The sequence below is a fragment of the Lepisosteus oculatus genome, chromosome 28 (assembly GCF_040954835.1).
Source record: "Lepisosteus oculatus isolate fLepOcu1 chromosome 28, fLepOcu1.hap2, whole genome shotgun sequence".
NCBI classification, from domain to species: domain Eukaryota; kingdom Metazoa; phylum Chordata; class Actinopteri; order Semionotiformes; family Lepisosteidae; genus Lepisosteus; species Lepisosteus oculatus.
Window position 1 is genome coordinate 8,877,850 of NC_090723.1, and position 16,513 is coordinate 8,894,362.

At 49.2% G+C, this 16,513-nt stretch overlaps 1 protein-coding gene across 1 annotated transcript; it reads left to right on the forward strand.

The window, feature by feature from the left end:
* Window positions 1-4,108: 4,108 nt before the first annotated feature.
* cdk5rap3 (CDK5 regulatory subunit associated protein 3) lies at window positions 4,109-14,470 on the forward strand. Its single transcript, XM_015362272.2, has 14 exons — window positions 4,109-4,227; window positions 4,690-4,735; window positions 5,951-6,082; window positions 6,587-6,687; window positions 7,432-7,480; window positions 8,640-8,818; window positions 9,840-9,976; window positions 10,077-10,221; window positions 10,315-10,410; window positions 10,849-10,930; window positions 11,976-12,064; window positions 12,767-12,972; window positions 13,832-14,003; window positions 14,330-14,470. The coding sequence occupies exons 1-14, from the start codon at window positions 4,222-4,224 to the stop codon at window positions 14,393-14,395; spliced, it is 1,506 nt and encodes a 501-aa protein (XP_015217758.2). The 5' UTR covers window positions 4,109-4,221; the 3' UTR covers window positions 14,396-14,470.
* Window positions 14,471-16,513: the final 2,043 nt, after the last annotated feature.

A 16,513-nucleotide genomic window follows, 5' to 3' on the forward strand; every position in this document is an offset into this window, starting at 1 on the left:
GCTTTCTCCAGACCCTCTTGGTTAATCTCTGGGACAGCGCTGAGTATATTGCCAATATCTGAAAATCTCACATATCCCAGGATCCCTCTGCTCTTCACATTCATTACGGAGGTGTGGCCGTGGGTCTCTGATCACACAGCTGTGTCTGGTGGAAATGCCCCCTACTCTGCTCTTGAGCCAGTGGGACAGGCAGAGAACAGGTCGCCTGTCAACGATCTTTAGCACTGAGAGTTTTTAGAGAGAAAAATGACGCATTCTGTGCTGTGGAATTGACGCCTTGGCAACTTCGGCCTTTTTGTTCTGCTGTTTTTCCAACAAATCCAGGAGGCCTCCAGAGAAAGTGACTAGAAAAGGGGTTTCCCTGCTCCCTAACAGTCCAGAGCTGAGACTGCTGGACCAGAGCTGGACTGCTGCGCGATTCAGGCAGTGCCGGTCCACACAGGCGTGGGGTGGGGGTACTCGTGCTTTGCCTGAAACCCGTGGGGAGCCGAGAGACCAGGAGTAAGTAAATAATCCCGTTTGTCCCCCTCTTCACTAACACACACTGCTGTAGTGATCTGCCCCCTTATGAAGATCCTGCACCCTGCAGCTGCCTTGCCTGTAACTGCAAGCATTTTGAGCAAAGAAAGACTCTAGATGACCCAGAAAGGAAATGTAATGGGGCTTCTGCTTTGCCTTATTGTAATTTACTGTGATCTGGGCTTTTTCACTATGGTGGAGCAGCTTTTGGAGGGAGAGGGGTGCATCACTTCGGGAATGATCATTTCATGGAGAAAAGGGGGTGCAGAGCACTGTTCTGATTTTCCTTTCCTCAGCGGATGCTCTCCCTGATGAGCAGCACAATGGGACCAGTCCGCTCAGCAATGCACACGTGGAATTGGAGCAGGTTCAGGGCACAGCAGTGTGCGGTCACACTTAAGGCTTCTGGGCTTGTAACTAGAGGATTGCAGGTTCACATCCCTGCTGGTACACTGCTGCTGTACTCTCAGGCAGTGGTCACCAACGTTAAGACTTCAAAGCCATTAAGGTGGGCCTGTTGAAAGAAAGGTGAATGGACAACAGCCCCTAAACAGGATAGCGATGATGAGATAATGGAAATATTGCCTTGGTTCCGGGAGTGCTAGTGCTGTCCAGCAGTGTTATAGCACATTAAGCCTGGAAGAGTGGTTAATGACACAAGCCTGGTGACTGGGCTGCTTCTTTGTGTGCAGGGGTTACTGTTATCATGATCACATTGTGCAGCAGCAGAAACCTTATATATTAGTATCCCTGGTGACCCCTTTGTAATTTCACTTCAAATGAACAAAAAAATCAATGTCACAGTAAAGATTAGATGTCATAACTTTACTTCGGCACAGAATGAAACCGCAGGTCGCCACTGATTTCCCAGACTAGCACTCATCTTTAAAAATGACATTTCCTCTGCGAAAAAAATATTTTTTTTGGGGGGTGGGGGGGTTCGATTTCCATTTTATTTCCCCGTGTTTTGAGTTGGACCCTTCCGTTTCCGAGCCTCCAGGCTGGGCCCAGCACAGTTTACACAGCGATACCGTTCTGGAGGCAGAGGCCTGCACAGCAAGTGGCGCCAGAGGAGCACCGCTTATAAAGAGCCGTACCTCCCCGCCGTGCAGTCTAATCAAAGTCCTCACAGGGAGAGCGGACACGGGAGATAAGGCGTACTGTAAATACTGCACATAAAAAACCTGTAAAACCAATATTTCCTTTTGTGCAACAGAGACTGGGGCTAAAAAAACAAAACAAGTGAAAGGCAACACGCCTGTTTGCAAGGAGTGGGAGCGAAACTCCAAGTTGACCAAAGGCAATGTCCGATATCGGCAGGATCACAACACAGCGCGTTGTTTTGCGAGGATGCGAGCAGTTACACGCCATTGCTTTGGACTAATAGAACCCGTCTGCAACAGGTTTGAAGCGAGTGGTGATCTACAGACACCCGGAAAGCTGGCCTGATCGTGACCCTGGAGGACCAGTGTTTCGGACCCCTGCTACAGTGATACGCACAGACAAAGCAAATGGACGCCCGTGTTAAGGCACCTGCTTTTTCTGGGTTCACTCGAAACCCTGGGTGGGGCTCAGTTCTATGTGCTGCAGTGTTTACACATGACACAGGGAGGATCTGCCTTTTGTTTTGTCCGATCACGTCCCCTTTCAGGCACAAAATCTGATTCACACTGTGTCCAGTGCTACTGCATTGCTCACCTTTTATCGCCCTTCCTAGTATTCCTTATCCTGTTCCCTCTGGATCCGGAACACAAAAACAATAGGAAAGATCACAGACAACAGGGGGCAGTTCTGTCCTTCTAGCACGATGGGTTCCTTGTAGCTCACTTGATCCCAGGATTTCTCCTGGGAACCCAGGTTGTTGGATTCAACAGTATGGAACCAGTGGCTTGTTCCACACTCCCACCACCCTTTGTGTAAAGCACATCTTGGTTTTAAATGCACTTCCATATAGCTTTCCTTTCCTCCCACGTGCTGTGGAGCTCTAGTTCTGTTTTCTTCAGCGCTTCACCTCAGTTCTCCCCTGCCTTGCCACGTCCTTCAGCCCTCAGCGTTTTGCTGCACGGTGTCTGTGCCCACCGCTGCTCTCAGCATGAGCTGTGGGTCGATAGAGCCTGGGAAAAGCTCACAGGACACCGTGCGGGCTGTCTGCGGAAGAAGTTCGGCTCAGAGCTCCAGCCCCACAGTTACCCAACATAACACTAGAGACGAGGCCATTCAGTGTGTCAAATGTGTTTAACACACGTGTTTGTTGCCACTTTTAATGTGACAATCATTCTCAAGAAAGAGGATTCACCCCCACTCCTAACTGTGAACTTTGCTAGGGTCTTGGAAAGATACCACACAGATTTACCCGACTAAAAGTTCACAACACTTCAAGTGAACACTGAGGAGCTGTCTGACTGTTCGTTTTTAACGAGGGGCTTATTTTACATGAAACGATTGAATAACATAATAATAGTGAAATGTAGCGCTCTCAGGTTCACGTGGGTATGCGCCCCTACCTGCTACCGCTTCAGGTCGGTCCCCCAACTCGAACCCGGGCCTCTGGTGTCACTCCCCATGGACCCAGCCGGTTGAGCCAAAGGCGAATCGATCTCCCGTCAGCCCGACAGCTATGGTCCCTGCTATTCACAGAGAAGGGCGGTGATGTCGCCGCGCTGGGAAGCCGGCTCGCACAACCTGTACTGGGTTTGCAGGCAGTTAAAGGTGTTTTTTTTATTTAAGAATATTGATATTTTATTGTACTGCTGTATTGTACAAATATTGTACAATTCGGAAAAAGAGCATTTATTTAGAGTAAATTTATTAGCCATTCTGGGTAAGTTTCACATTCATAAATCAAAATGGTCTAATAATACTCCCCTTTTTTGTACTTTTGAGGTGGAGTTGAAACTATTTAAATTCTATTTAAAAAATGAGAAATAATAAAGCAAGGAAAAAATATATATAAAAAAATACAATTTGATCCCATTATCTACTTCATTACCTCTGGCGGTTAAATGTTTTTTTCTGTTTGTGTTTTTTTCTCTTGTACCTGTTTCTGATCCTCTGGTTGTAGTTGTATTTGTACATTCTTTATACGTTTAATAAAAAATCATTTCAACAAAGCAACCTGCAACGCCGGCCATATGCGTTACAGAAATAATAAAATTAAAATTAAATTTCAAATAAAAGTGATAACAAAAGGTAAAAATAAGGAAAAACAGCCTAGTCTCAGCAGCTGGTGTCTTCTTTTTACGAGATATTGCTATTTCATTCATATCCTTTTGACCACGACGGTGATGGTTCCCTCTAGTGGTACAAAACCTGGACAATATACTGAATTTACAACAGAGTTTAATGGAATGCACTGCCACCTATTGGATAAATATCGAAATTACTCCTGTAGCTATAAGCCATCACCAGCACTGATCCTACACTTTGGTCATTCTACAAAATCATTGGTTGGTTTCCATGTCCGTTTTAAGACCATGGGCTATTTGATTGGCTACTCCTCGACGGAAGTTCAGGGGCGGAATCTTCTCTCATTGGTTAGAAAGGGTCGCTCCAGCGCTCTGATTGGTCTATAGTTCCACATGGGGTGACGTGTCAATGTCGGTGTAAATACATGGCTGTTCTGGGCGTCTGTCAGTCAGCTTGAAGAGAAATAACCAGTTCAAATGCTGATTTTAATTTAAAAAAGAAGCTACATAAAGTACAATGGAGGTATTTTAAGAGTTTGGGATCTGTAATTGTTAATTCGTCAGAAACTAAATAATATAGATACGCGAGGCATATGTATACATTAAGAATTTAAGCAATACAGTTATCTGTTATGAAATTGTCTTTAAAGCTGATGTTTTTTTTAACTGAAAGCGATAAAAATGTAACGAGGAGCTGAGAACAACACTTTTTTAATAACCTACTGGGTCAGGGATTATAGTTGTTAACTCAAATCCGCACGGGCCTTTTACAATAATGAAACTGCATGTGGTTAAGTTGTAATCATTACACTGTTGTTGAGCTTGATTTCAACATATCTGCTATCGTTTATTAACACAGGAGAGTCTGTTACTGGACGTTATGGTCCTTGTGTGACTATAACTGACACGCAAGGATACTGATGTCCAGACTGTGTTTTAAGGCTTGTTTTACCTTCGAAAAGTAAGTTTTTAATCTTTTTTACAGGACTATCAGAAGCTTCCTATTGACATCCAGACCAGCAAGCTCCTAGGTAATTATTCCGGGACAGTCCAGGCTCTTGTTAGTGATGTGTTGACTGTGAGAGTTCTCTTGGATTCTGATTGGGCAAGTTCATATCTTTCAGAAATAGAAGATAAACTGTAGAACTAGGGTGTACATCAGCAGTGTTTGGGAGACACATTAGCCACTGGCCAGTGCTTTTATCAGTACAACCATCAGGCCCCTCTACAGATTGTAATAAGGAAACAGACATTGTGTTTTTAAATGTCTCTGTTTGCCCATTTTATCTGCAATAGGGTCATAGGGATAAAACATTTAACAACTGGAATTTATGAGCCTGAAATGGTTTAGGGGGCTATGCAAAGGGTGTTTTATTTCTGTCTCTCTAATTATAACATGTGATATGAAAGAACTATACAGGTTTACCAGAACAAGTTTAGTTCTCCATAAACTTTCTCAGAACAGGATTTAATTAAGTGTTACTATTTAATTAAGTGCATTGTTATTCTACAGTTTAGGTCGGTTTTAAGCATGTTTGATTTAAAATTCATCCTGGTGGGACGGTGATGTTTGGGGAGGGCAGACAGAGTCCGAGGAGGGCGGGCGAGGCCTAAGCCAGCAGCCATATCACCCTGCAACTCACAACTGGCAGCCCACTGAAGCCCAGCAGGGTTTAGCCTGGTCAGTACCTGGATGGGAGACTCCTGGGAAAAACTAAGGTTGCTGCTAGAAGAGGTGTTAGTGGGGCCAGCAGGGGGCGCTCACCCTGCGGTCCATGTGGGTCCTAATGCCCCAGTATAGTGAGGGGGACACTATACTGTAAACAGGCGCCGTCCTTCGGATGAGACGTAAAACCGAGGTCCTGACTCTCTGTGGTCATTAAAAATCCCAGGGCGCTTCTCGAAAAGAGTAGGGGTGTAACCCCGGTGTCCTGGCCAAATTTCCAATTGGCCCTTACTAATCATGTCCTCCTAATAATCCCCCTCTATGAATTGGCTTCATTACTCTGCTCTCCTCCCCACTGAGAGCTGATGTGTGGGGAGCGTTCTGGCGCACTATGGCTGCCGTCGCATCATCCAGGTGGGGCTGCACACTGGGGGTGGTGGAGGGGATCCCCATTACCTGTAAAGCGCTTTGAGTGGAGTGTCCAGAAAAGCGCTATATAAGTGCAAGCAATAATTATTATTATTATTATTATAAGCTCAAGACCTGTCTTCAGCCGCTGTGTGTGTGTGTGTCCTGGCAGACTGGCTGGTGGACCGGCGACACTGCAGTCTGAAGTGGCAGGCCGCAGTGCAGAGCATCCGGGAGAAGATAACCACCGCCGTGCAGGACATGCCGGAGAGCGAGGAGCTGCGGGAGCTGCTGTCCGGCTCCTGTGAGTGATGGCCCGTGTGCCCTCCCGGACCTCGAGCACCATGAACAAGGGAAACTGACACGTATCTCCGCCAGCAGCGAGTGCTTATGTGTACAGTACCTGCATATTTAAATCTGTCACTTCGTACTGTCCTGTTGGAGAACAGAATAATACTGTGCAGAAAAAGGAAAATACTATTCTGATTGACTGTATAGCTTGTGTGGGTTATTATTAATTAATTATTAGCTCCTCCTCCTCCTCGTGTGGCCACCTAGTTTGTGTGGCTCTGCTCTCACCTGGCAGCCGCTCATGTGGGGATTGAGGCAGTGTACACACGCTCTGACCCCACCCCTGCGTTCCTGGAACGTCTCGGGGGTCACAGTGCTGTGGGAACCTCCCTGCGATGGAGAGACTTTGTGTCTCTAGTTTCCACAGCTGGCGCGTGCCCAAACCACTGTGCCGGGTCACAGAACCGTTACTTGGCCAGAGAGTCACCCACAATGTCTTTTCTCCGTCTGGTTCCAGACATCCACTATTTCCACTGCCAGAGAATAGTGGAGATCCTGAAGGACACAGAGGCATCTTCAAAGAACATATTTGGGAGATACTCGTCTCAGAGGATGAAGGTGAGGAAAAGAGCTCGTCCTGGTGGAATGGGCTTTTGTAACACGGTGCAGGATTTCCCTGCTTTCCGTTGGCTAACAGTAGACACATGCTCTGGGTGGATGCCGGGCAAATTCTTTTCTGGTGATATGGCCAGCAGCCATATCACTCTGCAACTCCCAGCTGGCAGCCCACTGAAGCTAAGCAGGTGTGAGCCTGGTCAGTACCGGGATGGGAGACCTCCTGGGAAAAACTAAGGTTGCTGCTGGAAGAGGTGTTAATGGGGCCAGCAGGAGGTGCTCACCCTGAGGTCCATGTGGGTCCTAATGCCGCAGCATAGTGACGGGGACACTATACTGTAAACAGGCGCCGTCCTTCGGATGAGACATAAAACCGAGGTCCTGACTCTCTGTGGTCATTAAAAATCCCAGGGCGTTTCTCTAAAAGAGTAGGGGTGTAACCCTGGCATCCTGGCCAATTGGCCCTTAACTATCATGGCCTCCTAACAATCCCCATCTATGAATTGGCTACATTACTCTGCTCTCCTCCCCACTGAGAGCTGATGTGTGGGGAGAGTTCTGGCGCACTATGGCTGCCGTCGCATCATCCAGGTGGGGCTGCACACTGGTGGTTGTGGTGGGGGGGATCCCCATTACCTGTAAAGCGCTTTGAGCGGAGTGTCCAGAAAAGTGCTATATAAGTGTAAACAATTATTATTATTATGATTATAATTATGATTATGATTATTTTCTCTTTGTCTGCTGCAGGACTGGCAGGAGATCCTGTCTCTTTATGAAAAGGATAATGCCTATTTAGGTAAGGCCGAGCGTACTGGTGTGAGATTTCCAGAGGGGCCTGGCAAGGGGCAGTTTCCCTTACAAATACATTTATTCGTTTGGCAGAAGCCTTTATCAGAAGAGACTTAGAATCGCCTCTGGGCGGTATGCAAGTGGTGCAGAACACGGTAGCAGTTACTGCTTATCTGTTCAGTCGCTCTGCAAAGAACTGGGCTCTTTACTTCATCAGCTGGGAATCATCACAGTAGCCATGAGCTGATATTTATACAAAACTAAGATGTTTTGGAGAGTTTCGGAATTGATGCCTTTTTTGAAAAAGCTGTTTCTGGGCCGCATGAAAATCAGACCAAATACATGAAGAGAAACAGCAGCCTGCCACTTTCCAAGACCTCAGCTGTTTGTAGTCTGTTCGTTCACTCTGAAATTTCTTGCTGCTACAAGTTGTACTGTGCAGGTCTGTGCAGGTCTGCAACACTGACCGTGTGCACCACTCCCAGTTGAACTCCTTCAGTGCCAACCTGCTGTGGCTTGGGCTGATTGTAATGTTGAACCCAGTTTTCATCTTATTTCGGTCCTTATCGTTAACTAGCACTCCGGGTAATATTTTTCACCATGATCAAAGATTCCATGCAAACCGTTGATCATATCATCACTGTAGTCCGTCACAGTAAACCCGTAGCTTAACGGACTACTAGGGAGTGTCTTAAATCATGACTGATGTTTTTTTCAAAACACACGATTACATAAGAAAAATATGTATAAAGTACTATGCGTAAGCTTTCTGGATCTTTTGAGTTATTTTTGGAACATTTTCCTGTGCTTTTTTATCATAAATATACAGTTTATTTTGTGGCATAAATATAGTGTATAAAATTAGCTAAAGCAAAGGAAACACAAACAACACCCATTGTAAGCAATTGACTGGTATTGTTGGTATCGTTGAGTTTTAAAATTCCTGAGAATTTGTTCTTACGTTGCTGTATTATGTGTGCGTTTCCCCTTTATGGTGAGGAAAGTCTGCTATTTCTGATTTTGCCCAGTAAATGCCAAGGCTGTTAAAGCAAGGGTTTACTGTACTGCCCCTGCCTGCCTGGAGCTGGGTCTGGGTTCCGGCGCCGAGGGCAGAAGCCACGCTGTGCCGCACTGACCGCTGTCCTCTCTCTCCCCGCCGGTGCCAGCGGAGCTGGCCAGCCTCCTGGTGCGCAGCGTGACCTACGAGGGGCCGGCGCTCAGGAGGCAGCTGGCCAAAGCCAAGCAGCTGCAGCAGGAGCTCAGCCGCAAGGAGCTGGAGTGTCAGAGCGGGGCAGCCGACCTCAGGGAGCGCTACTACTGCGCTTGCAGACAGTACGGCATCACGGTGAGGCCGCGGTCGCACCTCGGGCACGGTTCCTGTGGCAGCAGGCCAGCAGGCGTCGCGCGTGTGAAGGGATGGTGTGTGGAGTGGACGTGCACGAGAATCAAAGTGTGCACTTACACTTAGTAATCAGTGAGAGGTACAATTAGTCACGAGAGATCACTTCATTGGCCATGTACAATTTTCTTGTTTTAGGAATTTGTCTCTTCACAGACCCCAGCTTGCCCTCCATGAGACACACAGACAGGGAGAGAAGCTGGGGGTCAGAGCGCAGGGTCAGCCATTTATACGGCACCCCTGGAGCAGTTGGAGGTTAAAGGCCTTGCTCAGGGGCCCGAAGGAGTAGGATTCCGGCAACCTTGCAGCCACAGGCGCAGATCCTTCGCCACAGGGCCACCACAAAACCCAAAATTGTTAAATCGTTAAAGTGCGGACCGCGGGCGGCCGGTGTGGACTGACTGTGTACTGACAGCATGCAGACCATCTGAAAAACCAGAGCATTCGGGCCCGGACTACCAGACTCGGAGACAGTTTTTCCCCCCGCACTATCAAACTGTTAAATTCCCAGCCTCTCTCACTCTCACCTCACCTCTCACCTATGATCTGAACCTCACAGTGCCTTCTTCCTTTCTTTCTTACCAAAAACCCAAACACACATTGAAAATCTACCTCTACCATACATGTCACAAGCTCACTCCCCATAATTTCTATCCCTTTATTTTATTCTGTTGATGCAGATTTTTGCACATAACCTGTTACCTTTTTGTTGTTTTTTGCACATTGCCTGTTGTTGTTTTTTGCACATCGTCTGTTGTTTTTTGCACATCGCCTGTTGTCTCTGTCTTTCTTTTGCTACACAATTGTATTGTTGTTGTTGTTGTTGTTGTTTTTTTTCTCTTTGTACTACTTATGTCCGAGAGCTAGCTAAATAGCATTTCGTTATACCATATACCATGTATGTGGGTGTAATGACAATAAACTTGAAACTTGAACTTGAACAGCGTGCTGCTTGCGCTGTCCTCAGGGACACGATGTGAAGAGGGAGCTGCAGGCGCTGGTGAAGGACCTGCCCTCTGGCCTGGGGCGGCTGGGCCAGGAGGCGGCCTGCCTGGAGGAGCCCATCCAGCTGTATGGCGCCTTCACACGCTTCGTCTGTGACTGGTGAGCCTGGCCGGAGCCGCACGGCGACCCCCCTCCCCCCCTCTCTCGCAGAGCCCCTTCCTGTCCCCCGTTCACCACCCCCTCCCTCTGCCCCCGGCAGGTCAGGCCCCCTCCTCCCCATGCTCACGTTCGCCCAGAAGCGGGGGAACGCCACGGCGTACGAGTGGAGGACAGGGGTCGCCCCCACAGTCGTGGAGAGAGCCCCAGTAGAAGATGCCCCGCCCGACACCGTCAGCGAGGAAACGGTGAGAACGTAGGGGGAGCGCCAGTCTTTCAGAGCTCGTTTGAGGGCGCGGCGCCCGGGAGCATCTGCAGCAGTGCTGTTGTGTGTGTTCCAGATCGACTGGGGTGACCTGGGCGGCGCAGGAGCTGACTTGGGGATCACAGTGGAGGACGGAGTGGACTGGGGCATCAGCCTGGAGCCCAGCGCAGATGTGAGTTGGGTCCTGCTGGTCTGGGGCAGCCGTGCCGGATGGGAGGGAGACGCCTGGGGTGATTTCTGTGAAACACAGGACTAGTGGACACAGGGGAGGGAGTGATGGCTGCTCACCCTCGCCTCACCCTCTGTCTTGCACTCGCACTGCTGGGCCTGAAACGGCATAACATTCGGGGGCTTTACACAGAGGGTTGTGGGAGTCTGGAACAAGCTACCCCAGCCATTTGTCAAAGCTGATACCCTGGCTTCTTTCAAAGAAAGGCAGGGTGAGATTTTCAGGTCAGTTAGCTACGAGCAGCCAGACCACCTATATGGGCTGAATGTCTTCTCTTCTCAGAAAGAAACTGTGTTCTTATGTTCCTGCGTAGCCTTTTCTCTTTCTTTCACATTAGTCTGTTTTCACTCTGCCTTACTGCTTCTTCCTCTCTGTCTGTAGGAGGCTGACTCTGGTGGAATAGACTGGGGAGAGGAGACAGCCAGTCCAGTAGAGATTGAAGTCTTGGAAATGGGCACTGACTGTAAGTGCCCTGCTTTGAAGGAGACATTTTGATCTTTATCTGCATATTTCAAAATGTTAAAATGGCATATTTGTAAAGGGCATTTTCAGATTTCTGCTGAGAAACTTAAAACGGGTTATATTTATTTTTCCCACAAGGGGGCAGCATCTTTCATTTTGTTTTAGAGCTGGAGTACTGCCGTCTTCCACCAGGTGGCAGTGCATTGCTTATTCTGCCCTGCCGTCAGTTGCCCTTGTGCTTGGGAGCTGAAGTGGGATGTGTGCCAGCCTGGCGCTGTGCCCTCCAAGTTTGTATTCAGGAGCCCTGCTGGTATCTGCAATGCTGCCAACTGGAACTTTTCAGCAATTAGGCCAACCTGGTTTTTGGCCTGGCTGTTAAAAGCCTCATGCAGAGATTTTAGACAGACACTTCTGGTTGGCTTACAGACTGGTGCATTGCAAGATTTGGCCTGAGTTTCAGCAGAGAGCTACGAGATGCCATTGCAAAAAGGAAAGCAGAATCCCTGTGGATGCAGAGACCCTTATGCTGTCTCCTCTAAATTGTACAGCTCAGTGAAGAATGCATGAGCACACAGAGCACTCAGTTAGTCAGCAAGAGGATATTGTATCTCCCCCCTGTCGGCACTGCCCCCAGCACAGTAGACATCTTGCAAAACCCCCTTCACTCCTGGTGCAGAGCAGGCCTGGGTCTCCCAGCAGCGGGCTGTTAGAATTGAAATGACTCTGTCGTTACGGCTAAGTGAAATTAATTAATCAGTATCAAACAGCCTGGCCTCTGGTTTGTCCCAGCGCCATAGGAAATGGAAGCTCTGTGTGTCTGCAGGTTCGTGCCTCTGCCCAGGGGTTGTGTGTGGTGTGTGTGTGGTGTGTGTGTGGTGTGTGTGTGGTGTGTGTGTGGTGTGTGTGTGGTGTGTGTGTGGTGTGTGTGTGGTGTGTGTGTGGTGTGTGTGTGTGTGTTTCGGGGTTTTCACAGGCCTGGATCCTCTGTCAGTCCAATGGCATTCATCCTCGGTGTGTGTGTGTGTTTCGGGGTGGGGTGTTCCCAGGTCCTGACGGAGTCGCTAGGGGGGAGGACGCTCTCACTCTCTTGGAGAACCCCCAAACCCGGAGCCAGTTCATCAACGAGCTCATGGAGGTACAGTGACTCCCCTTCTCGGTGTGGACCCCAAAACACAGCAATATGAATAATACTGTATTAATACTTACTCCAGTTAAGTCATTATACAACGTATTTCCCTGTATTTAGTATAAATCTAAGAGCCTTATTAGACAGTTATTTGTAAAATACCTAAACAGTCATCTGAGATTCAAATCATTGTTTCATTTGCATTTTCTTCAGACTGTGTCCTGATTTTTAGAGAAGCGCTGAATGAGATGGCCCTATTTGCACTATGCCAGTGGCATAGAAGCCAGCAAAACACATGAAATCATTCATTTTAAAAACCCCAGTCATCGTTCCTGGAAATCATCCATTTGCTTGAACTGAGAACTGAGAGCGGGTTTCATACTGGAAATTAAAAGGGAGGATTGTGTGTTTTCCCTCAGTTTTGAGCTTGTATTTTGCTAAATGGCCTCCCGAACCCTGCGTTTTTGAGCACGAAGAAACAGTGTTCGCTGGAATTAAGAAGTGAGACTGTTTACAACATCTGTGCGTCGCATCTGGTAGAAATATGTTTAATGGAATAATTACCAACAGCTTGGGCTCGCAAATACAAACGTGCATTCTGTAAGTGCAGAGCATGGAGTCTCCAGCAGGCTTGTGCTTGTGCAGAAGCAGGAAGGAGGCCGTGTGCTTCGCGGTCACCGCGTTGCTAAGGGAGCCCTTCTCCCCGTGCAGCTGGAGCTCTTCCTGGTGCAGAGGCTGACCGAGATGAGCGAGGAAGGGGACGTCCTGGCCATGAGCCAGTTCCAGCAGGCACCCCCTGTCATCCAGGCCCAGACCCGGGACAAAGTCCAGGCCATGCTGAGCCAGGTGCGCTCCATGCTGGAGCAGCTGACCAACCTGCGCATGCAGCACCTCTTCACCATCCAGGCGTCGCCAAGGTGAGGGCCGCTGGGGGGCAGCCAGGGTGTGGCGGGGTCATAGGTCAGACAGCACTTTCACCCAACTTACCCAAAGGGCAGCTTTTGCTACAGCAGGGGGTAGAAAAGGGATGGTTTCTGAATACGATCAGCCTGACTGACTGATAAACAGACCTTCAGACATATTGTAAGTATTAGTAACCCTGCATGTGAAACGATTTTATTTCAATCACGAATCCCTTGAGCAAATGACCATCTAGAATACTTTGTAAACAAGGGTGCAGATTTGACATGGTAAAAATGCAACACGTGATCTCGGAGTTAGAGTTAAATTAGAGAATGACCTGGTCTCACTGGTGCTTGAAAGGAAGCCGGTATAGAGAAAACGTGTTGGTTTTTTTCCTTGGCTGTGTCTGCCTGCTGACAGCGTTAACAGCTCTGGCCCAGTGCCTCAGTAGCCGGCCTGTGAAAGACCTTCGCTTTCACGAATCAACACGGCTGTGGATCCTGTGGCAGGAGAGGGGGTACAGGGCCTGGCGGACCGAGGGACAGCAGGGGGAGCTGGCGGCTGAGCGCGTGCGGGGTGAAACCGTGGTGCTGTGGCTCAGGATCTGTGTGTGTGGCTGTGGGAGGTTGCCGGTTCAAATCCCGCAGCTGGCAGAGGAATCCTACTCCATTGGGCCCCTGAGCAAGACCTTTAACCCCAGCTGCTCCAGGGGCGCTGTACAATGGCTGACCCTGCGCTCTGACCCCCAGCTTCTCTCGCTGTCTGTGTGTCCCATGGAGAGCGAGCTGGGGTCTGCGAATAGACGAATTCCTAATGCAAGGAGATCTTATCTTATCTCATCTCTGTGCGTGTGTTTGTGCGCGCGCGCGGCAGGTACGTGGAGCGCGTGACCGAGCTCCTGCGGCAGAAGCTGAAGCAGGCGGAGATCCTGGCGGCGAAGCAGCGTCTGCAGGAGGAGCAGCGGGAGGAGGCCCTGGCGGAGCAGGCAAGGCTGGAGCCCAAGATCGACCTGCTGGCCCAGAGGACCCGCGAGCTGCAGAGGCTGGTACCGTGGCCCCCTTCCTTGCCCTGCGCGTGGTATTTACAGGACTCTCCGGGCTTCTGAGTTAGCTTTACCCGCCACAGGAGAGGCACAGCGTGGGGCGTGAACCCGCAAACCCCGGGCCTCGCCTCCAGCTGAGCCACCTGCTTCTTTCACAACGGTTTCAGTTACTTCTTAATATAAGAAAAGCCACCTGAGTTTTTATTTACCCGAACAGGTATGTTTAATGTTGCTGTTAATGTTGAATAGGTATGTTTTGGCTTCCTTGGTGTGTGTGTGTGTGGGCAGTTAGTAATAAAGAATCCCTGCAGCTCCTTCTCATTTTCCAGATCGAAGCCGACATCTCCAAGCGCTACAACGACAGGCCTGTAAACATGATGGGAGTCACCGTGTGAGAGTCCGTCCCGTGCAGAAGACCACCAGCCCCCTCTCTTTGACAGTAAATAAAGTATATTGTGTTTTGATGAAAAGGTTCTGTGCGATGCTGTTGTTAATCAGCATCCCCCCCCCCAACTAAAACACACACTGCAAAGAGCCTGTGCTGTAGCCAGCAGTAAAATGAAAATTAATGCATTGTTTTTACTGGTGTCTCCAGGCACTGCTGCTGCAAATTAAACCCGCTCTCTTGAATAATTTAGTCAAGTCGTGTCTTTGCATGGAGCTCAGGTGGCTAAAAATTGGTTAAATGAAGTTAAAAAACAATTGAAAAAAACACAAAAGCTGGTAGCGCACAGGGACCAGGAGTAATTACACCATGAATCTGCCCTTCTGACCACGAGCCAGGTCCCTCCAGTGTCTCTCCTCCACCCTGCCAGGCCTGTGGCATTTTCCTCTCCCTCCTGCACCCATCGCGCTCCGGGTCAGTGAAGGTGCCGCTGCGAGTCTGTCAGAGCTGTTGTGCGTTTGCAGGGCCTGGCGCTTGTGTCCTTGAAGTGCAGCTCGGGCCTCTCCGTGGGCTGCCGAGCCCTCCCCCGGCGAGACGCGTTAAGGGCGCGCGGGTCCGAACGGGGGGTCCGTCTTTCCCCGACTCCGGAAATCCGTTTCGGCCGGGTTCAAGTCTCTGGCCTGGCGTGGTGCCTCCGGGCTGCTGGCACGCAGAGGGGGGGAAAATCACACACACACACACACACACACACACACACACACACTCGCAGTGCCATCCAGCTGCCAGCTGGCCCGCAGAACTGCTCCGATTAATACAGCGGGCGCCATTTCATTAGGAGCGCCGGCGCGAATCCCATCTCCACACAGCCGGAGTTTGGCCATTTGCATAAATCCAATCTCTTAATGTTTAGCTCCCAGCTCCCTGACAGTCATTCCAGAGCTCTGGCGGCTAGATCAGTGGAGCCTCTTTTAAACCGAAACCCCCGTTCAGCCTCGCGCCTTGATTTTATTGGCCTGCAGTTCTGCTTCCCTCTGCTTACACGCCGCCCAGGGACTGAGAGGCATCTTTTTCTATCGGTGCCTCTGCAGCCATTAAGTGCGGTAAATACTGTTCAAGTATTATTATCCGTTGGTCTTGCCTCTGCTGCGTTTATTGACGTCTCTGTCACCCTAGCACGTTGCACTGACAGTGTTCACACACACACACACACACACACACACACACAGGCCCAGTGGACACACTCTGACATCCTGCTGATGATTTGGGACAATGGGAACCCAGACCCCAGACCCTTCTGTTTCTCAAAAAAGCAATAGAGCAACATTCAGTCACTGGCCATGCATACTTAAGACTCAGGTGGATTTTCTGTGAGGGTCAGTAAAAAGACTTTCTTAGCACCAGACTTGAAACCATGCTTCTGGAGAACTCGTATTTGGAAGGGAGGTGATAAAAAGGAGTGTTTCCAATTGCAGATTGAAGTGTCCTAGAGCTTCACCTATTTCTGTAGCTGGGTGGGGTTTGTAGACCTGGATTTCCAATGCGGTGTCGGACATTTAGTGAACGGTGATGCTGTGCTGCAGGAGGTACTGTCCTTCAGATGAGAGTCAACGCCGTAGTCTTGGCTAGTTGGTCATTAAACGTCCCGTGGTGGTTTCAGAGGAGTAGATGGCTTCACTGCAGTGGGGTGAGTGCACATGAAGGGACCCTTCCTAGATGTGAAGTACTATGCGATCCTTTGGGATGCAAAAGAGCTACATTGATGCAATTAGTTACTGTTGACTGGAATAACCTGAGTGAAGTACCTTGCTCTAGGGTACAACGGCAGTGTCCCACCTGGTTTTTGACCCAGTGGTGCAGGCAGAAGAGTGCCACCTGCTGGTCACCTTATTTAACTGCAGCCCACCCTGTATGACTTGGCAGGATGGAGCTGTTGAATTTCCACATGTGTAGGTGCGTGTTTGGCACAGCAGGGGCCAGAAGAGAGCAGTTGTAGAGGCAGCCAGCCACAGATCTTGTATATTTAATCTCAGCAAACACCCGCTGTTTAGTATTTTTTTTCCCCGATGAAGTGCGCCGATAGTTAAGTCTGCAACTTAATCTGTTCTGTCAGAAGGTAGAGTCTGTTCAC

What these genes read in the sequence shown, in the direction of transcription:
- cdk5rap3 (XM_015362272.2), top strand. An exon ending in GCAGACAGTACGGCATCACG is followed by an intron (nt 8,819 to 9,839) that starts GTGAGGCCGCGG and finishes CGCTGTCCTCAG; the next exon opens with GGACACGATGTGAAGAGGGA. An exon ending in ACACCGTCAGCGAGGAAACG is followed by an intron (nt 10,222 to 10,314) that starts GTGAGAACGTAG and finishes TGTGTGTTCCAG; the next exon opens with ATCGACTGGGGTGACCTGGG.